The 27,836-nt window shown below is 52.4% G+C and overlaps 1 protein-coding gene across 1 annotated transcript in view; it reads right to left on the bottom strand.

Moving 5' to 3' along the window:
• Positions 1–27,836, bottom strand: part of SYNJ2 (synaptojanin 2) — a 95,334-nt gene that overhangs the window by 16,778 nt on the left and 50,720 nt on the right. The window contains exons 5-16 of the mRNA XM_024748049.1: positions 25,410–25,493; positions 17,220–17,281; positions 14,440–14,536; positions 11,811–11,983; positions 10,341–10,422; positions 9,461–9,610; positions 9,215–9,380; positions 7,372–7,563; positions 5,989–6,070; positions 5,204–5,344; positions 3,452–3,644; positions 1,231–1,389 (exon numbers count right to left, since the gene is read on the bottom strand). Coding sequence (XP_024603817.1) covers positions 1,231–1,389; positions 3,452–3,644; positions 5,204–5,344; positions 5,989–6,070; positions 7,372–7,563; positions 9,215–9,380; positions 9,461–9,610; positions 10,341–10,422; positions 11,811–11,983; positions 14,440–14,536; positions 17,220–17,281; positions 25,410–25,493 — 1,581 coding nt within the window. The remainder of the gene's footprint in view (positions 1–1,230; positions 1,390–3,451; positions 3,645–5,203; positions 5,345–5,988; positions 6,071–7,371; positions 7,564–9,214; positions 9,381–9,460; positions 9,611–10,340; positions 10,423–11,810; positions 11,984–14,439; positions 14,537–17,219; positions 17,282–25,409; positions 25,494–27,836) is intronic.

Genomic DNA, 27,836 nt, shown 5'->3' with positions numbered 1-27,836 from the left:
AGAATATTGGCAGGAGGAAGGGAGAGAGACCCTTTGCGGGAAGGAGTGGCGTGGCTACTCTGCCCTCTGGCCACCCCCAGTGACCCGTGTCACCGAGGGGGGATGACAGAAAACCTCGAGGAACATCCAGGTCTCACTGCAGAAGGAGCCTTAACCCCCTGCCCGCACCGTCTAAGCCGCTGCATTTTCACCAGGGAGATGGAACTTAGTTGTGCCTTCCTCCCCTCAGCCTGTCCTGCTAGGAAGCAAACAGGCACCAAAACAACAAACAGTTTCAGGTGGGAGAGAAGATAAGTTTTGAGTCATGTGGGGGCCAGCCAGTGTGACCCTGAAGAACTGAGGACAGATTCCATAGTTGAATCTTCCCTATTACATCATGGCCTAAGGAGGCACTAAAAGACCACACCAGGTCAGGGAGGGGAAGTCTCATCGGAAGTGTGGCAGTCTTGGGCTCTGTCATGCCTCTGTTTACTGACTGTGTGACCTTGGCCTCAGTCTTCTTATCTATAAAATGGGTGTGATAACTAATCTGTAGGATAGTCTTCAGCATTATGTGTACAAATTGGCATGTAAAGTGTATTAGATCTTGTTAGTGTATTAAATTAACTTACTTGTTAGTATGTTCACTAACAAGAAACAGAGATATCACCAAAATAAAATGTTTTGAGCAGAATCTAGAGTGTCACTTGCTGGTTTAGTGTACCTGACACACAGCCGTCCCTACGAACATCACCCTGAGTACGGGGCACGTGGACCGCGTACGTCACACCCACCAGCCTCACCGGCCATGTGCTCAGATGCTGACATGGGGCTGTCTGAAGCAGCTTGGACTCAAACTGAGCACAGCTGGACCAGGGCTCAGCTTGTGCGAAGGAGGAAGGGACAGCTGGCCCCCACTCCAACCACAGAGCTTGGGCAGAGAGGCTCCTGTCACCCTGAGCTCCCGCGGTGGCTTACGTGTGTCCAGTGTCCTTTCATAGAGCAATGGCCCCTCTGGGCATGAGAAGACACAGACCCTGACCGTGGCCACCGAAAGGAGGAACAGGACGTGAGTGTGGATGGACGCTCACGTTTCTCTAACTTCTTACGCCAGACACCTTTTTTTTACCATTATCAGAATCAGTTAAATTCACGCATGAAGCTTAATGCGCGAACGCTAGCGTGTACATTTAGCAGAAGCTATTCCATGTTGGAGCAGGTGCTAAAAACTGTTTTAAAAGCACAACTTACTTTTCCACTTGATTTCTGTAGCTGTAGCTGATCAAATTCCAGGAGCTTCTTCCAGTCTTGGCGTTTAACAAAATAGAAGACTTCTTCGTAAGTGAGATCGATGCGGTAGTTGAAATCGCCGCACCAAAACACGTAATCGTGAGAAAAAATGCTTCTTCCCTAAGTCATAAAAAAAAAAAAAAGTGCTGATTCGGCCCATTGCAAGGAAGGTGGGAGAAGGGAGAAAAATAAACTCACCGTACAGATGATAGCAGATGTGTTTTTCTTAAAATGTTACTTAAGAAGAAAAGTCTGCTAGAGCATCTCATTTTTCACTAATCCCATAGACTTACTGAGGGACTTTCACATGGCTTAATTTTCAAATTTTAAATAGTGTTTTCGAGTGGTTTGGAGAAAGCTCCAACTCTAACAGAGGAAGCATGACTACCAATATTGGTATTTACCGAGTGGGTCTCAGCCATCAGGATGTACCCCCCCTGCTTTGTTATGTCTGCATCCTAAGACAAATTGCCCAAACATTCAGTCTTACGAGAATGAGGTTTAAGAAAATAAGTATAAATGCTCAGGACACGCAACTTCGTAAAACCTGGTGGATTTCATACACTTTCATCCTGTGACACTCCACCTCTCTCTCTCCCCCTCCCCCATCTTGCCCAGGGCAGCCCTGGACAGCTGTGGCATCTTCCCCTCCCTTCCCCAGGAATCACAACAGTAGCAGCACGATATCAGCTGTCTACAATGCTGGGCTCTGTTCTGGGGCACACTGTTCTCCCAGCAGCCCTGTGAAGCACACACTAATGGCTCTCTTACAGATTAAAAAAAGAAGTTCAGAAACTTCGCCGAAGGTTACACCGCTAGTACATGATAAAGATAAGACATGAACTCAGATCTGCCAAGCTCCAAAATCTGTTTCCGTTATACAAAAGGTTGGGATTATCACAGCCAAATAAAATAAATGTGCCGAGCATCACTGCCTAATAGAACACTCCGTAGTGATGGAAATGTTCTCTACCCGTGCTGTGCAGAACAGGAGCCACCAGCCACATCTAGCCATCGAACACTTGAAATGTGGCCAGTGTGACCGATGGGAGTTTTAGTTTTATTTAACGTTAGTTATTTTACATTTAAATAGCTACTTGTGGCTAGTGGCTACTCTACTGAGCAGGTACAGAGTATTAACTTATAGGTACCGTCAATATTTCTGTTGAAAAAAGCTATAGTATAAACTCTTTTTAATTATTTTAAATGTGTCCCATGTTTGCTACTTTGAAACAGCACTTTTTAAGTGAGAAGGGTTGGACTTTTCTTTTTTAACTACATAGACCCAGAACGAAAATATTAGCCCTACATAATCTGGAAAACTACAATTGCAAACTTCCCAACTCATTTATTTTATAATCCAAGAAATAAAACCTCCAAGAAGGATTACAGCACTTCTTAATGAAAACTAAGGAATTTTTGCCTTGAGGGCAGTCCAGCCAACAGGGTGTCAGTTTTAAGGGATCTGGCCTCACACAGAAGAGCTCCGTGACGCAGCCAACCTTGTCTCAGGCACGGGCAGGATGTGTGGCGGGAACAGCTAAAGTCTACCCTCACTGCTGGGAAAAAGGTGTCTGCACCAGGGTGAAGGTGTGCGGGACCATCATCTTTGCACAGAAAGAAAAACATTCAAATCTGAATTCAAAAAGATCCCCCATCTTCAGAATGAAAGCCTCTGGACCACCACTAGAGGGCGGCACGACGCATGGTATTGGCAACCGCGAGACCGTACCGGGACCCAGAGCTCCCGAGCCAAGAATTCACTGGTTTCAAAAACGTGTGTTCTCTTCTGGGCCACGACACAATGTATGTGTGAGTCTCAAGAAAACCTAGTCTTATACTGGTTGGATTCAAATGTTCTTCACCAACTTGGACAAAGCACGGACGCACTGGTTTTCTTTCCCCATTGTATACAGTTGAATTAGAATAAGAAAACGCAGGGCACGTCGGGACATTCAGGAAACACAGAGATACAGGAGGCAGAACACTCCTGGGCCGGGCTCCCTGCTCACCGCTACTGCAGCACCCCTGGTCATCTCCCTGCCACCAGTGCTGAGCCCCCAGGGGCAGGGACCCTCCTACGGTCGTATCGCCACCAACTGCCCATATCAGCAGCTCAGAATACCGTGTGTGGGGCGGACCCGAGCAGGGGGGCCTCACACGCCACTGCCTCGCTGCTCACCATCGGGAAGCTCAGCCTCTGGGTGATCTCCCTGTAGTCCTCGTTCCTCTCCTTCACCTGGGACTGCCCGGCCGTCAGGTGGCTGCAGACGAAGCAGAAGCTGCTGCTGTGGAACTGGAAGCGGATGGCCACGGCGCCCTTGTTCCCCGCCTTTCCCCCCATGCCCGTCTTCACTGTGTCAATCGCCACGTCCCTGGAACAGAGAATGCACACGCGGGGGGCCTCTCAGTGGCTCTGAAGGCAAAGCATGAGCAGCTCTGCTACAGAGAAGACCCGGGCGGCAGCGCGAGGCTTGCGGATCTGAGAGCCTCAAAGGCGTCGGCTCAGAGGCTGGCTCATCCCATCTTCAGCGGCCAGGCCGCACAGGGACAGCGCGACTGCCATCAGCTCCGCATCGCTCCTGACCCTCCTCTCATCGTGGGCAGCTGCCCCGTGGGAGGGGCTGGAGCATCCTCTCCACGGCCCCAGCTCCGAGGTGCTCACATGAGCGCCCCACAGAGCAGCGGAATCACCTCCACCCCGGCCCTCCGCTGCCGGTCTCGCTGCTGCGGTAGAAGCAGCGTGGAGCTCCCCGCCCCCAACCCCATCCCACACGGCTCTTCTGCAAAGTACAGGGGGTGCCATCAGGTAATCAACACATTTGAAAAAACAGGAACCATCCAGTTCTCTATGCTGGGCTGGGCGGTGGTTTCCAAGCAGACGCCTGGCATTAAAATGCCAGCTTACAACGCACACAGGTGAGGGCGTAGGTCCACGGGACCAGGGGCCGAAGCAACTGTCACCCAACAGACAAGGGATGGGGATAACCTGCCACAGTGTGCGAGCCTGAGGCTAAAGAGACACGGGTGTTGGGACCTTGGTTGGCAGCTGGGAAATCCGGAGCCCCTCGGCATCACTCCCTTCCTCATGTTCTATCTCTGACCTCGACCCTAACCTCTCCTCTACTCCGACCGTAACTGACTTTTACCCACTCACTGTGGACACTGCCAGACTGTCGCAGCAAACAGTTGGGGCACAAAGACTTTAACATTTCCCAAAGGCCACAGAAGAGGATTATGAGCACAGAGCACAGTCTTGCTCTCCACGTATCTCTCTGTCTGGTGCAGGCAAAGACAAAGACCAGAGGACGTTCCAACAACATGAATGAGACCAGGGAGCAATGCGTGCTCCTCCCAAACCTTAAAATCCCCATGCACGCACACACACACAGACAAGCGCGCGCACACACACACAGACACGCGCGCGCACACACACACACATGGGCTTTCCTAAAAGACACGCTTTTTCTAAGCTTTTCCCCTTTCTGACATTCACAAAACTGTCACTTTGGAGATCCAATAATGGGGTGACAGTGGTAGAGGCCTTCTGTCCACACATCTTATTTAGAATTCTTTTAACAAGAGACAAAAGAATTGGCATTTCCTGATGAGTTACCCAGCTCTTGGTCAGAGGTTTCCTGTCTAACATTTCAGCAAGGAATCCCTTTCCTTGTGCAAAACTGAGCCTGGGTAACAACGATCAGGAAACAGTCTTTCTAAAAGGGTCCAGCTTCCTGAGCTAGAAGGTTCCCACTGTGGCTTTTTAAATGCTAGACAATATTCTATTCGCTTGGTTTTGCCTTGGGGGTTTTGTTACATTTATCTAAAATAATGGCAGGTCCTGATTCCTGTTGCAGGAAGGGGGTGGGAGGAAGGAAGTCAGAATCAAACAATCCCGTGTTCCCCCAGATGTTCGTAAGCGAAATGTTCTTACCTGATGAAGGGGACGTGGTACGGACGTACAAAGATATAAAGACAGACGCCCACCAGCTGTGCCGAAGTCAAGAGAATGTACCTATGAGAGCGTGAGATGGCTTTCTGAAGCTGCTCACCCCACATCTTCCTGTTGGTGGTACTGGAGAAAAGAAGGATGCTTTTCAGTGTGAGCTGGAAGCAGGCTCTCCCACCTATAAACTCCTCTAGCCCTTAGCTGGGTCTTTACTGACGCCATGCTGCCTGCGCTCCTGCACTAGTGCCACGTGAGCCTTAATCCCTGCAATGGGCTATCCGCATGGTTCTGGTTGTGTTGTACACTTCAAGCATGGGCCCCCCCCAACCCCTGCCCCCTGAACCCCAGCACAGGGCCTTGCTCATAAGACCTCCATAGAACCAGGTTTCATTATTTGTTCAGAAAGTACCTTGAAACGGACTAGGAAAGAAAGAGTCCTGCTGACCTCACACCAAATGTTAATCCAGTGGTTTTCTTTCCTTTGTTTCTTTCTTACACTCACACACAGGAAAGTGAGTCAGCCCCCGCCCAGCCCGGCCCATGCCCTCGGGGCTCACACATGCCAGCTCGCAGCGTGAATCAGCCCGGACACGTGGCCGAGGCAGCAGCACCCATGGAGTACTGAGCCTATCCCACCCTTCCTTCTATTTCCTTAATCAGCAAAGAGAGAGGAAGGGAGAGGCGTATGTCCGTGAGGTCGTGGTGGGAGCACAGTCAGAATGCAGAGGCGCCCAGCCCAGGATCCCACCCCACCGCGCCTGGCCGCCTACCTGGCATTGACGATATTCCCTGCGCTCAGTTCCACCATCTCTTCAAACCCCACGGCAAATATGTCAGCTGGGCTGCTGTCATCTGCAGAGCAAGCAGAAGATGAGGGAAGTCAGACCCACGGAGGCCTGTGCTGGCCCACAGCCTGGGTGACCCCTCCAGACCACGTGGTGAGCTCCACGCGCCAACCTCCTTCCAGCTCCCACTGTGCCCACGGCTCTTCCCTGGCTACCTCCTGGGCGTGTCACTAACCTCTCCAAACTCTGCTGCTTGCTCTGCAGAAGGGACGGTAGTGGCCACCTCGCAGGGTGGTCGTAAAGCGTAAATCAGAGAACACGTGTAGAGTGCCTGGACCAACAACTTCCACATGCAGCAGATACCGTCCCCCGCCCCCCCGAACCAGACCCTAAGTTGCCAGGGGGCAGAACTGGCTCATACTTGCTTGTGTCCCTCAGTACTTTTCACAGCGCTGGGCCAGCCTTGCCAGCCTTGCTGGGATCATGTCTGACTGTGGTCCTGTCCCAGGGCACTGTTGTCCCGGTGGTCAGAGAAGGGGACATCCAGCCCTGCTTGGGACCCGCTCTGATGAAATCTGCCCCAGAAATGCCTGGTTTACAGGAAGCACAGCGGGCAGAAGTGCTGCTCATCCGTTCTCCCTTTGTCCCCTTTAACAGGGAATCTTAGGTGAATAGAAGCCCTGTAGCCACCTGCTGCTGGCCTCCCGATGTGTCCTGACGCTCAGCCGCCTGAGGCATCCCAGTGACTCGGAACAAAGTCCTCGAGCTACGCTGCCCCCAAGCCCCTGCCACATGCGGACAGCGCACAGAGAGCGGGGACGGGGCTCTGGGCACCGTCCCGGACAGCTGTCGATCAAGGTACGTAAGCAGAGCTGACCCCGCCCTCCACCGCACATCAACAGGCAGGGAACCGGACCACGAGTCTTTCCAGAATCCAAGCGAGTGGGAAAAAGTGAAACCCCTACGTAAATGCTGACTGGAGAAAAAGTACGTGTTCGAATCCTGAGTTCCCAGGCCATTAAATATTACCTTGTACGATATAAGACAAAAGGTGAGGTGTCAACCTTGGAATTGTTTTATTCTTAAAAGGTACACAGGGAATTCCCTGGCAGTCCAGTGGTTAGGACTCCACACTTTCGCTGCCAAGGGCCTGGGTTCGATCCCTGGTCCGGGAACTAAGATCCCGCAAGCCGCGGCCAAAAAAAAAAAAAAAAAACCAACCGTGTCTGTGATCTAACCTTCCACAGAGCTTTCTAAACATTCCAAGGAGCAAGAAGGCCAAATACCCAACTTGCCAAGTCCACCTGCAGACGAGGCGAGACGGCGGCCGGGGGTCTGCACCTGTCGCCCTGTCCCGGCCACACTCACCCTGGGATCCAGAGACTCCGGAAGCCACGGGCGCGTCCAGCAGCCACTCAGCCAGCTCGGCAGTGCCCAGCAGGTTGCTCCTGAACTGCTTCCCTCCATTCACGTTCCAGGTGCCCACGGCGACGCGCACCGGCTTGAAATTCGTGAACTCCGACTGGCGCTCCGACATGGCTTGCAGGATCCTGGGAGTCACTGTTAGGGGCACAGAAAGGCCATGTTTGCACCCCACCCACCTCCCCCAGAAACATGGCCAGACTCTCTGTCACGGGGGATGCACGATCCCATCTATATGGACCAATGGATGCTCCTTATAAAGGTGCTAAGAGGCTAAAAACCACCCACGAACGCTTTCCTGTGGCACTTCTGCCATAATGTCCCCTCCGCACCCTTCTCCCAACAAAGCCACAGAGGCCGTGACATCAGATCACAGGGAATCTCATCCTCGACGGTCACGCCACGATCCCGTGGGAATTTAATCAAGGGGACACTGCAACCTTCCATATTAAATATATACACACGGAACTTTAAGGGTCTGACACCCAACTTTGCATTTTCCACCTACCAATCGCATGCCTGAAATGTTCTGTTTTACCTCAGACTTAAGCCTTTGAAAAATCATTACTGAGTCAAGTCCATCCTCTCAGACAGCCGAAATACAGTCCCTTTTTAAACTAGGGACTTAGCCCAAATATCCATCACGTTTACTTTGCTATGAAACAAGCCTCACTACACTGCTCAGAGCTTCTTTCCACATTTATTGAGCGGCCTTGTTTCCAGGGCTGACACAGATGTCACCCTGGCTACCAGAAGCCAGACAGGAGTTCCCCCGATGATGGAAGAAAAAAAGTAGGAGAGGGGTGTGAAGTCATTTTAAGCACGGGCAAACTAATTTTTCAAAAACACCAAAAACTTCTAAACCACGAGTTATACATTCTTCTAAGGAAAAATGCTGGGCCTCCCCTTCTTTTCCATGAGCCCTATAATGTTTACAGGCTCTACGGGATAAGATGCCACTAACATTTCCCCAAAGAAACCTCTAGCTCACTTATATGTGGAATCTTACACACACACACACACACACACACACACAATGAACTCATAGATACAGAGAACAGTTGTCAGAGGTTGGGGTGTGGGTGTGGCGAGGTGGGTGAAGGCGGTCTAAAGGTAGAAACTTCCTGTTAAGTAAGTCCTGGGGATGTAATGTACAGCATGGTGACTACAGTTAACAATACTGTGTTGTATATTTGAAAGGTGCTAAGAGAGTAGCTCTTAAAAGTCCTCATCACAAGAGAAAAAATTGTAACTATGTGTGGTGAGGTGATGACGTTAACTAGACTTACTGGGCTAATGGTTTTGAAACATGTACGAATATCAAATCATTATGTTGTATACCTGAAACTAATGTAATGCTATACATCAAATATACCTCAAGTAAAGAAGAAAGAAAAAAAGAAACCTCTAGCTATTGAGGGAATCATGACAGTCCTGCCCCTGAGAGTGGAAGGTGTCCTCATCCCTGGGAGAGTTCTCCAGGGTCCTGGGGCCAGAACAGAAGCAGGAGGCCACCCTCATGGAAGACTCCCCACAAATGATACCTGGCAATGGGACCAAGAACGTTTTCAAGCTGAGAAAGATTCCTCGATGGGTTAACATTCAAAGACATGGACAGTCTGAGAACAGTCAAGGATCAGATCCGAGCACAGAAGCTCCCTCCCGCTGCCCCGCAGCTCAGGGGGGCGCCTGCCACCCACCACCTGGGATGACGTGAGGGGTGGGAAGGCTGGCTAGCACCCCCCAACCACCGCCCTCTGGATGGCGGGGCAGAGCGGGAGCCCCTCACCCAGCAGGGCCTGGTTGTCCAGCAGCATCCTTCCTTTGTCCGCAGACTCTTCGGTGTAGACGTCCCCGACCAGCAGCAGCTTGATGGCCTCCTGCTTCACCCCGTCGAAGAAGTTGGACTGGATTGTGCGAGACACAGACCGGGCCCCATCCTTCAGCTTCCCCACCTGCCACGGGCCGGACGACAGGCCGTGAGAGGGGCCCGCACGGGCACCACCCGCCCCCCGCCCCCGCGGCCTGCCCTTACCTTGGCCTTCCCTTCCAGGGCCCGGCTGCCCGTGAACATCTTGCTCAGGCTGTGCCCGTTCAGAGACCACATGGCTTTGAAGGACTCCACGAAGCGGTCGGCAATGGGCTTTGAATTCAGCCCTAGGCTCTCAAGCTGCAGGTGGAGGACCTGGGAGAGGAGGGGACAGTGGTCACCAACTTCTCACCCGGAAGCTGCCCCACAGACGCCCAGGGGACACCGCCAGGTGCCATCCCCGTGAGTTCCTACTCAGAGGGTTGCTGTGGGTGACTCTGTACCCCCCAGAGGACAAGGCACCCTCGCAGCAGAGAATGGGGCTTCTACAGTTCACCCAACTTTATCTACACTTCACCCAGCCCTCCTCTGACACCCTCCCCCTCCCTCCCCCATACTACCCGCAAAACAGGACAGCAAGGGATGGACGGCAGGCAGCGCGGACCCCACTCCTCCTCCCAGCGGTCAGCCAGGAGAGGCCACCCAGGCAGCAGACCACAGGCTTCAAACTCCCCCCAGGCTTCAAACCCAGCCTCATCTCAGGCGGTCTCACCCCGCCTTCCTCTACAGGAACGTTCACAATAATCCCTACCCACGGCTACCATTTCTCCTTTGGGCCATGGTAGCACCTTCGGGCCACCATGTCCGGGGTGCCTTCCAAAGAGTGTGTGAAAGCGTGCCTGTGATGGGCCAAAGGCATCTCACGGCATCGGCAAGCCAGCTACCCAGGGAGACCTCTCTCTAGATGCCAGACACGTCACTGTCCCCTCCCCACAGTGGGAACGTCAGCCCAGCGAGGCCTCCCTCATGTTGCCGACAAGGGTGCTGAGCCCAGCCCATCCCCCTGAAGGCACAGGACAGGACACAGCTGGCCCGAGAGACAGACCTCGAGGGCGATGAAGCTCTGCACCGTGTTGGTTCGGTCCAGGCAGTCGAGACAGTTCATCCGCAAAGTGCCTTTCTGAAAACTTCGGGGAACAACACACACGAGTTACAAGTTCTGCTGGAAGGAGCACTGCCCGTGGCACAACGGCCCATCTGACCGCAGGCCCCCAAGGAGCCTCGTCCCGAGAAAGAACCCCTCACCTCCTCCCTGGTGGGCCGCCTGCCAACTAGAGCCCAGCCGGGCAGCCCAGAGCCACCAGAGTTACTCAGCCCGGTGGGTCCTAAGCTGTTTGTCTTTCCCACGGAAACCCCAGCGGGGGCTCCCCAACGGTACATGGCGCGGTGGGTCCCAGCACTGCCGGAGGGGTGGCCGAGTCCAGAGCGCGCTCTCGGCAGCCTGCACGCCAGGGCCGTCACAAAGACTTGCCGTCAAATCTCGTGGTCACCCTGGTTACGTTCTAGAAAGTTGCGTGCACCGTTAGCGAATTGTCAGCAAGGCAGCAGGCGCGGAGCCACTGTTCCTGGGGGGCTACGTTCCCGTGAGCCTCCACTCGCGTGTTTTCATCGACTAATCAATACATAACCTTGTTTTATGTGTACCTCTGCTTAAAGACACCTAATTTAATATATATTGTTGATTCATCCACAATCAAGTCTTGGCCATCAGCGCTGTAACTCGTGCCTGAACGAAACTTCTCGAACACACGTACTCTCTCCCTGAGGCACGTCCCACCCTTCCTGGGCTTAGGACCCTGGACAGCACTTAGCACCACGCCTGGGGGGCATTTCAAACAGTGAGATCTCCGATGAGATGCACAAAATAGCGAAGACGTGGCACCGAGCAGATGGTACGGGAACACCTGTTTGCAGGGCGAGTTGAAACAAGAAGGCCGAGCGGGGCCTGGCTCCACCTCAGCCGGGAACGTGCAGGGCAGGCGCCTCGAATTTCTCACTGTTCTGAGCAGGTCTGGTGAATGACCGTAGATGCTCCAAGAGTTTGATTTTGGGGTCACAAATAAACTTTAGCAAGTGGGCAAATCTGCAAATATGGAATCTGTGAATAACGAGCATCAACTGTACGATTTGCGGAAACTGGACTTCCTTCTCCTCCACTCTGAGCCGGGAATCCACATCCCAGTTCCCTCAGGCCATCGGCTTTATGCCAGCTGCCCCCCTTCACTCTTGCTAATTTTCATCACAGTTCAGATGATAAGTTATATGGTCACCATGGCTCCACCGTTTAACCCGGTCCCCGCCATCAGTACAGTTTGCCAGAAAACCAAGATTTATCATCTGCTCACAAAATTCACAAGCATCTCCGATTGTGGGAAGGGAAAGGAGAAGGCCAGAACCCAAGGTGCCCGATATCACTGAGCCCGCGGCCCCAGAAACTGCAACTGTAGGAGCGGCGAGGGAGGGCGTGCTCTCGGCAGCTAGCCCGGCGGGACGACAAGATGCAGGTGAGACTCACCGTGGACTTACATTCTTGCCCCTGGCAAACACATCAAAGTCATCCCAGTGCAGCTTCAACTGTGGCCTCAGCAGGTTCTCCAATTTCTCTAGCTTCCCGCCTTTGGCAAACTGATGGAAGTCAAAGTTGATCATAGGCGTGTCGCCGGCGTGGCAAGAAGCCCAGAGCAGCTTCTGAAAGGGGAAGGAAGGGAGAGGGTGGCAGGGCATCTGAGCGGCCAACTGTGTCACTCGACACGGTGCAGGGCTTAGCTTGAAGGCTTACGGTGGACCCTGTGGTTTACCAGCCCCGACCCGGAAAGGGCAGCACGGAACAAAGGCCCTGGGGACAAAACCACAAAGAGCATCTTGCCTGCAGAAGGGCACAAGGTCCACCTTGAACAAAAGACAGCCAGAGTGGGCGTGGCTCCCCGGGGCAGCCCAGGGCCCTGCACCAACATCACCTCCCAGAGGGCTCTCTGGAGGATGCCCACGGGGAAGGACTGCTCTGTTCTGCAGGCACCCGAGTGCCACAGGCACACCAGGTACAGGGCAGAACAGCAGGCTGCAGAGCTCATAATCCAGCTCCGGTTGCCCTGGTAACCAGTCCCACCCCGACAAGGCAAGACTCCGGGAGGGCGTGCTCAGAGGCGGCCAAGTCCCTCGGCAAGTCCTCCAGGCCGCCCAGTGAAACTCCAGGGTGGGGGAGACAGGGGCTCAGGGCCCACTCGGGCCCGGGTCCAGCACGTGAGCTGGACTGAAGGCGGAGCCAGACGGGAGGAAGCACGGCCGGTGGGTGCCTGGCAGGCATGGTGCCCGGGCAGAGGTCTGCCTTCCACACCAGGAGCCTCAGCAACTCCTCAGCACCCTCACCAGGCAGCCCCGGGGCAAAGGATGAACCACTGCCTTCCCAGGGCACCCCGCCTCGGACCGCCAACCACACCCTCCTGTGCGGCTTCAGGTCAGACTTGTCCAGCGTTTGGCCAGCCAGAGACGAGTGACTCTGAAGGACTAGAAGGGCTTCAGGCCATCTGGTCCCGAGGACTGTGAGCGCCCAACCCTCCCGCGCTAGAACGCAAGTCAACGCGCAGCTGCCGTCATCAAGAAGGTCTTGTTGGGAAGTAGTCGGCCAAGCTGACGCATTCACACTCGGCGGCTTCACGATCTGGAGCGAGTGCTTGGCCCCCTGTGGCCTGATAACCACGGGTCACAGGCCGGCTGCCTGTGCGTGGACCTCAGCGTGGCAGAGCCGACAGGCTGAGGGAGCTCCTTCTATGTGATACCCCAGCTGGGACCATGACCCAGGTCTCTCCAGGTAAGGTCCACCTCTTACCTCCTACCTGCCCAGGGGTCTGGTCTCCCCTGCTGGGCCAGAGGCCTGCAGTCATCTCCTGCCTTTCCAGCACAGGGGCCCACCAGCTGATGGGGGCGTGCTGAGGACACCTTCTCCCCAAAATCAAGGCATAAAGGGGAAAAATTCTTGAGGGTTTTTTTTTTTCCCCTTCTTCCTTAAAATAAACTGCCCACACGGCTGCCAAGATGGGTGGCAGTGGAGATACTTCGCGAGCTTGTTGCCAATAGCAACAAACCAAACAGGAAAAGCAGGTCTGGCCAAGTGAAACTGGCCACCAGCAAGTCTCAGCTCCAAGCACATGGCTTCCCTAAACAGAGGGAAATAAGCACCCAGCTGGATTCAGCTTCTACTGGCCAGGGGCCAGGACCACAGGGAACACTCTTCCCGTGAAGTGAGGTATGACTTCAAACTCTCTCCATAAGGGGCTTCCTTGAGCTCTGAACAACCACAGGGTTTTTTTCCCATTCAGCAGGGAACATGGGCTGCTGGGAAAGCCCACAGCTTATTCTGCAGCTTGGCCTACAGTAGACCGAATACACGTGGGAGCACTGGGAATGGAGAGATGCAGGCGAGGTGGGCGGAGTCTTTTGCTCACGGCTCCCTCCCCGCCCAGGGTTTCTCCACGCATCTCCCTTGAACGTGTGCCGGAAGCTGCGGGGAGCCCACGGAAAGCTGGACACAGGAAGCAGCTTTCAGGGGCAACCCACACAAGGATGGATGACTTGAAGGCTCCATGTTCACTGGAGGAAATTATCTAGGGTTGCTTGCTTTAAAGCGAGCAGGGGCTCTGAAGAGCCACTTAGGCACAAGTGCCCTGCGGGTGTCTGTGTGAACATGCCACAAGGTGCTGGCCAGCAGCTGGGCCAGACCAACAAGGGAAGAGGGAACTCTGGCTCCCCGAGCAGGTCAGGGATGCGTGGGGTGAAGCCCAAACATACATGTGCACGTGCATGCATGTGTGCGTTCACACGTGTGTGTGTCCGTCCAAGAGAGCCAGGGAAAGGCCTGGCCATCCTGAGTGGTCGATGTCCCAGTGGGGAGCAGTGGAGGAAATGCAGCTGGAGATGGGAGATGCTCTGTTTTCATTTTGAGCAAATTCTCCCAACCATTGCTTTACAAAAATTAAACCGCATTTGTCAGTAGCCCAAATCACCTAATGCTGAAGCTCTGATGGAAAAAGCCTCCCCCAACACGGGGAACGCAGGGCTGTTGTCCCCAGTCCCCATGGAAGCCCACCCTGAGCAGGGGCCCCTCGGCTCCCTCATTCCCTGCCCTCCCAGGCGGGGAAGCCAGTTACCTTGAAGGCTCTGTTGAGCACCTCCTCTCCGCCTCTGCTCCCCAGCAGGTTCACGACCACTTGCTTCCCATACTGCTCCTTGAGAAGCACCATGTGCCTGCAACAGAGCAGGGCCACGCGTGACGCCACGCCCCCGCGACACACGCTGACGGCCCCGCCCTTGAGGGGACCTGCCAGGCACTGGAGGTCCTGGATGAGCTGCTCCCCACGAAAGGCACTGGCCAAGAGTACACAGCACATCAGACTTCTTAACACACGTGGTATCAGGTGGAGGATACGCTGGACTTTCTGTAAAGTCCTCCATTAAACCCAGAACAGCTAATCTGGCCTTTCATTAACAGAGCCTTATAAATGTGACGTGCGTATCTCTGAAGTTCATCCACTTCACTTGGTACCTTCTCAGAACTAGACAAACTGCTAGGAGAGGCATCAACCTCAGGGTCCAATTTTTTCATCTAAGTGCTGCATTTCATGATGCTTAACCTCAACCAGAAGGTATAATGAAATTTCGGTCTTTAGGAAAATTCTTTGTATACCAGAGACTATTTTTAAATACATATATTGAAATAGCAGGGAGAGACTCTAATATTTGTCTTTTACCAGCAGCTTTTGAAAAGTAACTTTATCATTTTAATACTGTTAGAAGTATTTAAATGTAGCTTTTTTAAAAAGGGGAAATACACAATGCAAACAGCAAATGTAAAATTAATTTAATACTGCAATCTTAACATCTAACACGAGAAAAAAATAACACACCACAATGTTAAGAGTGGTAGAATTCTATGTGATTTTAAGTTCTTTCCTTCTTTGAACATGTTTTGTATTTTCCAAATTTCTACAATAACATGTTTGTCTCATAAATGGAATTTTTAAAAGTTAATTATCACAAAAGAACCATTTTTAGCCCAATAAGAGAAAAAGGGACTCTCTTACTAACTCGGAGGGACAGCACTGCGTAGAGGAATGTGGATCCTGAAGTGGGCAGTTTACGTCCCTCTGCAGACAGCTGAAGACGAGCCGCCGAGGGCTCCGCCCCCATGAAGAGGAATTCTCCCAGGGCCATGCTCCTGGCAGCCCTGCCCTGTCTGCAGTCCCTCCCAGGGGGAGGATGCAGGGCTGGATCAAATCTGGGAGATCAGGGCTTCCTCACAGCCAGTAGGCTGTGCACGGCCCCTGGAGCCATGCTACGAGGAAGCCCCGGGGGAAGGTGCCGAAGAAACAACATGTGTGGCCTGGCCCCTCCGGGTTCTTTTGGTTCCGCCTCCCCAGAGAAGGTGCATCCTGGCCTGAGGTCTGACAGGTGCAGACAGAGCAGGCCCTGCTCAGGTGGGGAGTCTGAGCTGCTCAGTGCTGAGTGTGCCCTGTGTGTAACATGCTAATTAGGGGGGCTGGTGTCACCAATCTTAAGGTAAATAAGAAGGCTGCAAGCAAATTTAAAGTCCAAATGAAGCTTCGGCTAGAATGATTCAAACATTTAAAAAAATTACTTTGAGGACTTCCCTGGTGGCGCAGTGGTTAAGAATCCGCCTGCCAATGCAGGGGACACAGGTTCAAGCCCTGGTCTGGGAAGATCCCACATGCTGCGGAGCAACTAAGCCCATGCGCCACAACTACTGAGCCTGCGCTCTAGAGCCCACAAGCCACAACTACTGAAGCCCACGCACCTAGAGCCCGCGCACTGCAACGAAGAGCAGCCCCCACTCGCCTCAACAAGAGAAAGCCGCGCGCAGCAATGAAGACCCAACGCATCCAAAAGTAAATAATAAAGTAAATTAAAAAAAAATTACTTTGAGAAGTATGTTATACCCATTAAGATTATTTTAAAATTAACATTTAGAGTAAAAAAACAAATATTTTAAAAAGCTATTAACTATTTCAAGTACAAATTACCAAGAGTTCAGGTTAGCGATGGCTTTTCTTAAGCGAGTTGTAAAACAGTAAGTGTGTAATGATCCAATTTGTATTTTAAAAAATGAACTACGGGGATTTTCCTAGTGGCGCATTGGTTAAGAATCTGCCTGCCAGTGCAGGGGACACGGGTTCGAGCCCTGGTCCGGGAAGATCGCACATACCGCGGAGTGACTAAGCCCGTGCGTCACGACTACTGAGCCTGCGAGCCACAACTACTGAGCCCACACGCCACAACTACTGAAGCCCGTGCGCCTTGAGCCTGTGTTCCGCAACAAGAGAAGCCACCGCAATGAGAGGCCCGCGCATCGCGACGAAGAGTAGCCCCCGCTTGCCGCAACTAGAGAAAGCCCACGCACAGCAACGAAGACCCAATGAAGCAAAAAAAAAAAAAAAGAACTATGTATAAGTCAGAATTTTTTCTAGAACGATATATAGAAAACTAACTAACAGTGGGAATTGGAAGTTAGGGTACTTCTACGTCTTCCTTTATACCTTTCCACACTGTGACTTTTTAAAGCCTGGGAATATGTTACCTTAAAAACACAAACAAACCAGCTTAGAAATATCCTATAGTTTAGATGATCCCTTATTAACCAGGACAAATGGATAAAGCTTCAATGCAGAAGGAACTGATAAGATAAAATAATTGCAAAGTGTTACCTGAGCATTTATGAATGAACCTTTAGGGAAAACTGAAAGCAAGTAAACATTCCATTTTGTAAGCTGCCTTTTTGTATAAAGAACCAAAGTAAAAAGCAGATTCAGATTCCAGATTTGGGGTCTCCCATTTCCCATGGCACCCTGGCTCCTGCACTACTGTCTGCTGGGAGGAAGGACAACAGACTTAGGATGCGGCCGGACAACCCTACCTGTCGAAAGCAGGGGCGTTGGCTTCCAGGCCTCTGTTGAGTCTCAGATGATGGGAACCCACCTAAATCAAAGAGAAAGGACACCGGTGACTCCTCCCGCCCTGCGAACCCAGTATGCGATGGCCTTCCCACTCGCCCTCTTGCTGCCAGCCAGGCCACAAGTAGGAGCCACTCGGCCCCTCCATGGCCCATGTACAGCTCAGGACAGCCGGGCCCTGAACGCAGGTCCTGCAGCCTGCGTCTGGCTCTGCTTCAGCCCCGTCCTAACTGCAGCATGGACCACGCCGGCTGGGCTCTTCTACAAACAGAAGACAAACTTCAGGGTAAGACCATGAGGCCCACATCAGATCCACAAACCCTTCTGTGGTGCAGAGGTGAGGCTAAGCCAACCAGGAGAAAGAAACCGCTTCCAGCCTCTTCTGCAACTCCAGGGATCTTGACTGCCCCTAAAATCTGAGCTGTCATGACTACCTGCAAACGACCTTGCCTTATTGTTTAGAACTACCTATTTAACACTGGAAGCTTAAAAAACAAACTTAAAACTACTTATTGTTATTGCCTGAGGGGAGTCTCTCTGAACAGATCTGGGGCAATCTGAACATCGAATAATGTAAGGACATAGGGAGGGTGGGAGGGACGGAGACACAAGAGGGAAGAGATACGGGGACATATGTATAACTGATTCACTTTGTTATAAAGCAGAAACTAACACACCATTGTAAAGCAATTATACTCCAATAAAGATGTTAATAAATAAATAATGTAAGGACAGCAGTGGATTATAACCTGATGAATAAAACAGGAATCCATGAATCTATACAGATGAGAGCTGGATGGATGGGTGGATGAGTGGATGGACAGATGGATGCGTGGGCAGGTACATGGGTAGGTGGCTGCCTGGGTAGATGGCTAGCCGGGGGGCGCGTGTGGGACAGGGAGAAGAGAGGGTTCTTCCTTACGGAAAATACCAACTGATAAACGTGGAGGGAGTGGTGGAAAATCATCATCTTATATCAATCATAGAAAAAATTATTCAACAAAAATCATCCATTGGCCATAAATCTTGGGGGAAAATTTGATGAGGAGTAGGGTACTTGCATGGTCTCAAAGTGTCTCCATAAATCACCTGTTAGTTGAAAAGTAAAACATATTGGGCTTCCCTGGTGGCACAGTGGTTGAGAGTCCGCCTGCCGAAGCAGGGGACACGGTTTCATGCCCCGGTCCGGGAAGATCCCACGTGCCACGGAGCGGCTGGGCCCGTGAGCCATGGCCGCTGAGCCTGCGCGTCCGGAGCCTGTGCTCCGCGACGGGAGAGGCCGCAACAGTGAGAGGCCCGCGTACCACAAACAACAACAACAACACATATTAAGCATAAGTGGAGAAACTGAAGAACACCTTGCCCAAGTTTTCAAAGCTAACATCACTAGTGAGGGGCAGAGGGACACTGGGGTCTTCCAGATGGGAAGGACCTCTGAGAAGGACACGGTCGATCGGCGTTCTGGCCAGGGATCAGTACCCCGAGCCTGGTCATAATGAAATACCAGGAAACTCCCAAATGAGGAACATTCAACTTACAGAAAAAGAAGACCTACATTCTCCAAAAACATCAACTTCAGGAAAGACAGAAAGGCAGAGGAACTGGTCCAGATTAAAGGAGACTGGAAATGTGAGAACTAAATGCAGGATGTGATGCTGGCCTGGATCCTGGACTGAAGGGGGAAAGGAGCCACGATGGACACTAATTACTGAGAAAACTGATAAACCTGGAATATGGGCTGCAGATCTGATTGAAGTCCTGTGTCCACGTTAAATTTCCTGAATGTGTACCTACCCTGCAGTGATGTAAGAGAATATATTTGCTCCTTGGGAAAACATCCTGAAACATTAACAAGTAAATAGACTAAACAGATGTATGCAACCTACTCTCAAGTGATTCAGAAAGAAATAAAGCATAGGTGTGTGTGGCAAGATGTTAACATTTAGTGAATCCGGGTAATGATGTGTAAGGGTCCCTTCCGCTGTTCTTATAACTTTTCTGTAGGTCTGAAATTATTTCAAGATAAAAAGTTTCTTCAAATGTACTGCTCAGTTTTGCTTGGTATCGAAGGTTGTAAAAGTGGTGTCCTTGGATTCATCCACATCATCAGATGTAGATACTACTGAACATGTGAGAAGCATTATTTTATGACCCTTAACATCGCAGATGTTTGCTGTCCCTCTCCATACGTGAGGAAGGTACCCATCTAGAAAACTAGTGTCTCAGCAACAGAGTTAGAAATTACTGGGATTAGGTTTGTCCACATAAATGACTCTACAAATAAAGTCTGTAGTCCCTTTTGGTCCTAAGAAACGTTGGTCACGAAGGAAACGAGCCGGTAAAATAAGGCATCGAAAAGGAGGCATCTTGCTCTTAACTGTGGGTGTTCCTAAGAAAGGCTCAACCCAAACACCTTCATTTTGTGTGTATTCTGCCCTCCTTTCCTGATGGCCATTGACACCTGGCTGACGAAATGCCAGTTACTTAACCCCCAAAACCATCACAGCCCCTGAGTTCCCAGAAGACGGTCTTGTCCTGCACCCAAGGCAAGTCAGCTCCTGTCTTTCTTCTGAACTTACAAGCAAGGTGCCGGCGGAACGCGGGTCCATGCTCCTCCAGCCACCCTCTGAGGGGACCCTGAGCCCCGAGGGCCACTTGCTCCACGTCTGCCTGTCAGTAACCGCAAGAAATCCCCCCTGGCTTCAGGGAGAAGCTACGGCTGTTTTTAGACTCACTCCCATGGGAGCAAGTAAGAGAATCAGAAAATGGTTCAGGGCTCAGAAGCTTCATCTCTGCCTCTAAACTTCCCCTGGGATAAAAATTACCTAAGTCCCGTTACGAACCGCAAAACCCGTGCAGGCCTGAGTCAGTGAGCCTGACACCTCGGGTCCACATGGCACTGGGTGCTATGGAGATGGCAAAGGGACGGGAGACCCTGAATTCCCGTCCCTGGCTGACTACCACCAACTGGGTCGCTGTGCAAAGACCCTGAAACACACATAAGTGTTTCTAACGAGTCTGCATGACTGCATCTGCAGGACTCGGGGAAGCTGGGGGCCAGTCAGGAAGCAGCAGCCCACAGCAGGAGAGGACACGGCCCAGCCCTGGTACAGGGCACAGCCCTTCGGATGCCTCGGCCCTTTCTCCCTGTGTGGACAGGGCAAGGAAGGACCCGTGTAGGCATGTTCCCATCCCCACAGCAGTCAGTCCAACATCACTGCTGATGACACTAAGGGCACCACCCACAGTGAATGACCAGGGCAGTAAATAGGCAGAAAGGATCCCTGACTCCAGTGGTTCTCAAAGTGTGGTCCCCGGACCGGTAGCATCAGTGTGCCCTGAGAGCTTGTTAGAAATGCAGATCTGAGGGCCCACCTCAGACCTACTGAATGAAGGTCTCCGGGGGTGGGGCCAGGAACCTGTGCTTTAACAAGTCCCCAGGTGACTCCTGCACAAGGTGGCTCACATATGCACACACGCCCCCCCATGCTACAGTCTGAGAGGTGCTGGTTTCTACCTAATCATCGTCATCGTTCCCTTTTTGCTGGGGGTTTGAATGCCTGTGAGGGGACAAGGCAGCAGGACAAGAGCAGCCCGGGGGTCTGTGTCTACACCCGCACACAGGGCACCCTGCCCACAGCCATGTCCCCCCGCCTCCTAAGTGGACGGGGCGTGGGCAGAAGGGGGGCCTCGGACACTCTCCGGGAGGTCATTCGTCCATCAGCTCGACAACCCGTTAGTCCAGCTGCCTAAGGCTGCACGTCCCGACACTGACCCGAATCTCTCCTCTCTGGTGTCACCTAGTCCTGAGGCCACAGTCTGTCAGAGACTCAGGGAGCAGCTTCACGCGGGGCTGAAATGAAACCACTGCTGGCTCCGGCACACAGGAACTGAACGTGCTGCTTTTTTTAGTCTCCCTCCTCCCCCGGCCAGGTGGACACTTGGCCACTCACTTCTGTCTGGTCCCTGAAGTCAGAGGTTCAATCCCAAAGATTCCAGGCTGAGCCTGGAGTGGTTGGAAGAATAATGCCTGGCTGAGTCCACAGAGAGCCTCCCTGAGCACTTGAGAGGGTCCCAGGGCCACAGACGGCATCTCCGAACCTCTCCCTCTCCCTCCACGGCCTCCCCTAGTTAAAGCCGCCAGCATCTCTGATCTGGATCCATGCCACTGTCCTACCTGGTGTCCTTACCTTTCATCTTTTTCCTCCAAACTCCAAAGCTTACTTAGGCCTCATCACCCACCCCTTGAACCCTTTAGCACAGCGTCCAGAGCGTGCAGAGCCAGCTCCTTCCGGCTCACAAGCCACGGTATGCACACCTCTTCCCAGCTCCGAGTTCAAGTTGTTGGCTTGAAATCAGCTCTGATGGGAGTATTTACACCACAGAAATGGGCAAATGCTACAAACCAAAACTTCTCCCTCCTGGCCCCAAAATAACTGTTTTACCAGCATAACCTTGAGTGATTCCCAAGCCTTCTGCACACTGGAGTCATCTAAGGGTCTTCAAAACAGTACTGATGCCTGCTCCCACCTGCAGACGTGCTGATGTAACTGGGATGGCATGCACCCCGAGCGCCAGGAATTTTATGAGCTGCCCAGGTGATTGTAACGTGCAGCAGTTTGGGCACTACCGGGGTAAAAGTCACACTCCTTAGCGTAGCATACAAAGCCCATGTTCATCTGGGCCTTGCCAGCCTCTCTAGTCTCACCTTTCACCACGACCCCTGTCCCCCATGCCCGGGCTGCAGGGAGCAGAGCCAGCACAGGTCCCCAGATGTGCTCTGATGCAGCGGTTGCAACACCTGCATCTGTGGTTCCTCTGCAGGCTGCCTTCCTGGCCTGGGTGATTCCACCCAATCCCTCTCAGGTCAGTTCAGACACCCAGCCCTGCAGCCTGAGTGGACTGTCCGTCCCCAGAGCCACCACAGGGATCTCAGCCTTCCTCTCTCCCAGCTCTATTCGTACAACACTGTCATGTCCTGTCACCTCCACCCCGAAGTCGGGGGCGACATCTCATGTCAGGTGCCTGCATGTACCAGGGGCTTGATGAGTGTCTGTGGGATGAATAAATGGCTCCCCCGGGGTGTGTATGAGGGCTGGGAAGTGGAAGAGCCCAGGAGACGGGTGCCTGTGCCACACGTGAATGCAGAAATGTGAGGACACTGTCGCGACGCCGCATGGTGTCCTCGTGGGGCCTTCACGGGAAACTCCCACTCGCTTGCAGGACGCAAAGAGCCGTGCTTCTCCTGATGCAAACGCAACTTGTGCTTTTTGTCTCTCAGATGCTATAACTTACGTTATTAATACCATTAACAGCCACCATTTTTAGTACTTTTTAGATTCTAGATACTGAGCTAAATTCTAATACATCCTATGATATTTAATCTTCTCCATAACCCTAGGAGATTGTTTTCGTCAATCCCATTTTACAGAAGAGTAAACTAAGGCTATTTATAATCCGCACAGCCTATTAACAAGATAAAGATGAACTGCTAAAGGTACATGGTTGCTGGAAATGCAGTCAGGATCCAGGAGTTTGTAATGAAGGCACTATGCCCGTGATACCATGCAGACAAATGATCATCCCACGGTCCTCTCTGCGCACCCCCGTGCCCCAACCCCGGCGGGGCTCATCCATTCCCTCGGGGTAACTGCAAAAGGGCGAAGGCTCAACACTGCAACTTAAAAAGCAAGCTGTCTACCCCCAAATCTTTGCACTTTTCATCTAACCTAAGTGAAGAAGGAGGGGGAATTTTTCAAAATAGAGAAAAACGACCAGGACTGATCATCAGGCTTGCTATTGATAGTTCGGGTAGGGTGACTGAAAGTTGCCCTCCTGTGCCCTAGGAAGATGACCTCATCTCTCTTTGATGATGGATTGTATTTAGAGGATAAACACGGGTATTAAACCCAAAGGTTAGCAAATCCTTAAGATTCATGAACGCTAAAGCCTTTTGAAACTTATTTTGAAGAAACCACAGAGGCTGTGGAAGAGCCTTAACAAGTGTTATGAGTCTAAAAGATGCTACAGCTACAGAAAAGCAAGCCACCCAAGATCCATGGATGCTGACCCAAGTCAGACTGGGGGACAGTTGTTCCAATGCAGGGTCAGGCTGTGTCTGGAGCACCAGAGGAGTCAAGCTGGAGACCAAAATTAAAGAGGGGACTGACAAGTTTTGTCTTGTTTTTAGAAGAGGGAGACCAAAGTGTGGAGAGTCCTAGAAATAAGACAGAAATGGCCAAAGGAAGGCCCTGGAGAAGACGAAATGGAGAAAGGGGGAACCACGAAGGTTCCTGAAGGTCTGAGAATTCAGACTTTGTGTGGCACGTCCCCTGGAACACCCTGTAGAGACAGACTGTGTGCAAAGCAAGGAGAAACTAGCTAATAATAATAATAATGGAGCCATCCCAAACTGCGTGAGAGGGTAAAACAGATGAATTTCAAAGGGTCCTTCCCAAATTCTAATACTCTATCATGACCATCTCCCAGTTTTGGGGTTTCTTACAAATCAAAGGAAAACTCCAAATCTAAAGAAAATCAAGTTTCAAAACCCCTTTGAGCATGTCCAGAATAGGCAAATTATAGAGACAGCAAGTAGAACAGTTGCCCAGGCCTTGGGGAGGGAATGGGGAGTGACCACTGATGGGTCCATGGTTTTCTTAGTGGTGATGAAAGTGTTCTAACATTAGGTTATGGTGATGGTTACACAACTCTGTGAATGCATTATAAACCATAGAATTGTACACTTTATATGGGTGAGGTTTATGTATGCAAATTATATCTCAATAGAGCTGTTTAAAAACAAAGCTCTCTTGGGATGGCCTCCAGAGGAGATCTCCACCCATCCTCAGGGGTGCACCTCTGCCACCACTTAATGCCATCAGCTGCGGCACACGTCTTAGCTGTTCCTTTCTCGTGGAAACACTGAATGTTAATTGAGCTTTTGCCCACAGAACTGAGACACTCATCCACCCGTCTCACCTAAGGGCTGACAAGGTTCCTTTCCACGGCTTCCAACTGCACGATGACAGCATAAGGACAAAGTGCCCATGGCTGAGGCTGGGTCAAGTCAAGGGCGGGTGAGACCCAACGCGTCAAACACTCCAAGAGCCTGGCAGGTGGCCCTGGGCCTCTCTAGCCACCGGCTGGTGACCCAGCCACCGTCACACAGAGCGCTCGGGAAGGAGAGCCAAGGTGACGCAGGCCCGGGCACAGCGGTCTCCTGAGGGCACCCATGTCCCCTCCAGCCAGGCGGGAAGACCGGGATCGGTGTGGAGGAATCAGGTCCCCTCGGCCGTGACCCTCCCAGGTAGGAAAGCAGTGTGCCCCTCCACTGACGACAGACATGCTCTTGGACCCACACCCTGAACTCGTCCCAGGAGACAGAAGGCCAAATACCTCTGGCACCGGCCAGTGCCCTGTTGGGACGGCAAGGAGTATTTTTAGAAATCACATGAAAGCTCCGTGCAGTTCGCACGCGGCCCCACAACAAGCACCTCCAAACGCCGGACCTGCCACACGGCCGCTGGGGCCCCCAAAACCTTTCAAAGCTTTCCAGGAGAGTCGCAACTCTCTAAAGACATCTTAGGGGGCCTTCCCTGGTGGCGCAGTGGTTGAGAGCCCGCCTGCAGAGGCAGGGGACACGGGTTCATATCCCGGTCTGGGAAGATCCCACGTGCCGCGGAGCGGCTGGGCCCGTGAGCCACGGCCGCTGAGCCTGCGCGTCCGGAGCCTGTGCTCCGCAACGGGAGAGGCCACAACGGTGAGAGGCCCGCGTACCGCAAAAAAAAAAAAAGACATCTTAGGCCACGCTCTCAACACACTGAACTTGGGTCTAAGTGAAGGTAACTGCAATCACACGATGTGGTCCACTTACCCCAAAGCCCTTCCACCTCACCAGTGTCATCAGTGAGCTCGAGATCGGAAAATCACACAACGTATGTGTCTCTGTGTACGACACCACACACACACGCGCGCACACACACACACACACGTGCACACACACTGTGACAACTCAGCTCAATCCAACTGGGCTGGGGAAAAAGACCAGCAACTGCCATGAAAGAAATATGACTAAAAGAAACAACTCACAGCCGTTCAGAAGAGAAGAGTGCGCGAACAACGACACACGGGACAGGCTCTTTATTACCTACCTGAAGCCCTGGCTGCTCCCAAAACAGCGGAACGGAGCCTCTGATCTGAACAAAAGACGACACTCCATCATCCATGTAAATCATCTGCACCACAAGGAGACAGAAAGGGAAAGGTATTCTTCAATGAAACCGAATGTCCTGGGGCCGGGTAACGGGATCCGGCTGCCTGAGACCCGACACCAGCCAGAGCGAAGGGCGACAGCAGGCTTGAGCGCCCTCTGCCCCTCTCCCAGCCTGGCCGAGCTGCTCCCCGCCCCGCAGGCCGGCCTGCGCTCACAGGCTTGCTCCGCTGCCCCCCAGCCTCCGAGGAGGAGGGTGCGGGTGGATGGAAATCCCACAACCTGAGCGACCTCCCCGAAAAGCCCAGCAGTCCCCTCCCCACCAATTTTAGGAACAGAGGCAAATGGGCTCTGGGATTTAACTAAGACCTTCCTGGGAGCCCTCTACTGTCACCCTGTCAACTGGCGAAGTAGCAGACAGCGACTGGAAAGGGACTGGAGGAAATGAAATGAACCAGCTGTAGCCCAAAGCCCTAGTTAGCTGCACTAGTCGGTCCTGCACTTGACAATGCAGGTCAAGACTTGACCTGAACTCACAGTTGGTCCTGGCCCTACACCACTGTGTTCTTGAACGTGTCAGGGAGTCCACACACACACACACACACACACACAAACACAGCCTCCACAAACTTCCAGGGTGACAGCACCTGCACAGACACAGACCATCCTTTACAAGTTAAGGAATATATCTCCTTCCTACCCCACACACAGTTCTTCCAGGCTGTACCAACTCCTCACCCACCTACAGGCCCTTACTGATGCTCTAGTGCCAGGGAGGTCTAAAGGGACAAAAAGTACAGTCCCCAGCATCACGAGGGTGAGGGCTGCGGCAGCTATCGGATGCTGCCCTTTATCTGAGTAACTCTACCCTGGTCTGGCAGGGCTGGCCTCAGGCGATGCTACTGGCCCTTTCCATTTCTTAGCGGCCTGCTCCCTTACAGGGTAGCTTTCCATGCGGCTAGATCACGCTCAGATCACACATGCATTAGTAATTCTGCAGTGGAGGACCTGAATATTAGACCTGAAGGTTCCCTGAACTTCAGGAATTACATGAGCCTGGGAGTAATAATGTTAGGCTGAAACTCTATCCTTTAATCTCCAAAGGAAAAAAATGTACTGGGTGAAGAACCCATCTGTTTTCAGATACTGATCACCAGCAAATTGGTTACGCTCCATTATTCCACTGACAAAAGCAGAAGAAAGTAGTGGTTATTTAAGCTACTGCAGGGAGCACAGGCTACAGCGAGATTAAAGGTATACAGCCTCTCTGCCTGTGTCCAGATTGTTGAGAGTCACCAATTCAGACAATATCTCTATGTAAAGACAACTCGTAACAGCGCCCAGGACCTGACGGAAGCTAAGGAACGATTACCCTTCACTTTACTGAATACGTGCTAAAAGCACTACTTCCGGCATTAGACCACGCCCCTCTTGAGCTGGAACTTAACACAGAACCAGCTTCAGAAAAACACCGACAAGCAGTCCCAGCACTCCGGACCCCACCCCCGGGGCAGAAAGAAAAGATGCCTCCAAATTTCTCTATTCCTCCTCCCACGTGAAAATATTCTAGTTCTGTGCCCACCCTGTCATCAGGAACACCCACCTCTTCGTTCCCAAGGTGGTAGGACAACCCCCATCATCACACAGTAGTGATGGATTTAAAGTGCTTTCCTTTCTGGGCGAAAGAGCACAGGTTTTCAAACTAGCGGGAGCTTCAACACCTGGCCTGACCTCACAGAGGTAGTTTTAACAGAGGGCACTTGGGGGCCCTGGGGGAGGAGAGACAGGATGCAGAGTGAACGCACGTCGGCAAGTGACCTCTGGGACACCACCGACCCGGGTCCCACTCCCCTCTGCCCAGCGGGGTTCCTTAACCACCTCCTGCCTCGGTTTCCCTCTCTCAACGGAGTTGGCGTCACCTGATCACAGAGGGGTGACGTGCCGTGAAGCAAAGGAGGGAGCGTTCTGGGGCCCAGGGCGGTCACTCCTTCCCGTTCAGGTCGGAAGCCTCCTGCCCCACAGAACATGGGAACGGGGTTCAGGCCGCGGGCAGGAGAGGGAATCTAGGAGGGGACAGACAGAGGTGGGAGGGAAACGCAGCGCAGGAGGGGCTTCAGGAAGGGGGAGCCACCGCGGCGTGTGGCTCGAGGCCAGGCCTGGCACCGAGCACGCCCCTTTCACAGAGTGGGGGAACAGCAGCCCAACAACCATAACGAGAAAGGGACAAAGCAGGAAGCCTCGCCACCGGATAGAGACACTTTTCTCCAAAAGGCTTTTTGCCAAACATCTGGTCCAGGATGAGGTGTTTGCAAACCAATTCCTTCCAGGTCTGCATTCTCGGGAGGACACTCACGGTCATCCTAACCTC

This window comes from Neophocaena asiaeorientalis, unplaced genomic scaffold (assembly GCF_003031525.2).
Source record: "Neophocaena asiaeorientalis asiaeorientalis breed wild unplaced genomic scaffold, Neophocaena_asiaeorientalis_V1.1 scaffold123, whole genome shotgun sequence".
NCBI lineage: Eukaryota > Metazoa > Chordata > Mammalia > Artiodactyla > Phocoenidae > Neophocaena > Neophocaena asiaeorientalis.
This window is presented reverse-complemented; position numbering and strand designations above follow the sequence as displayed.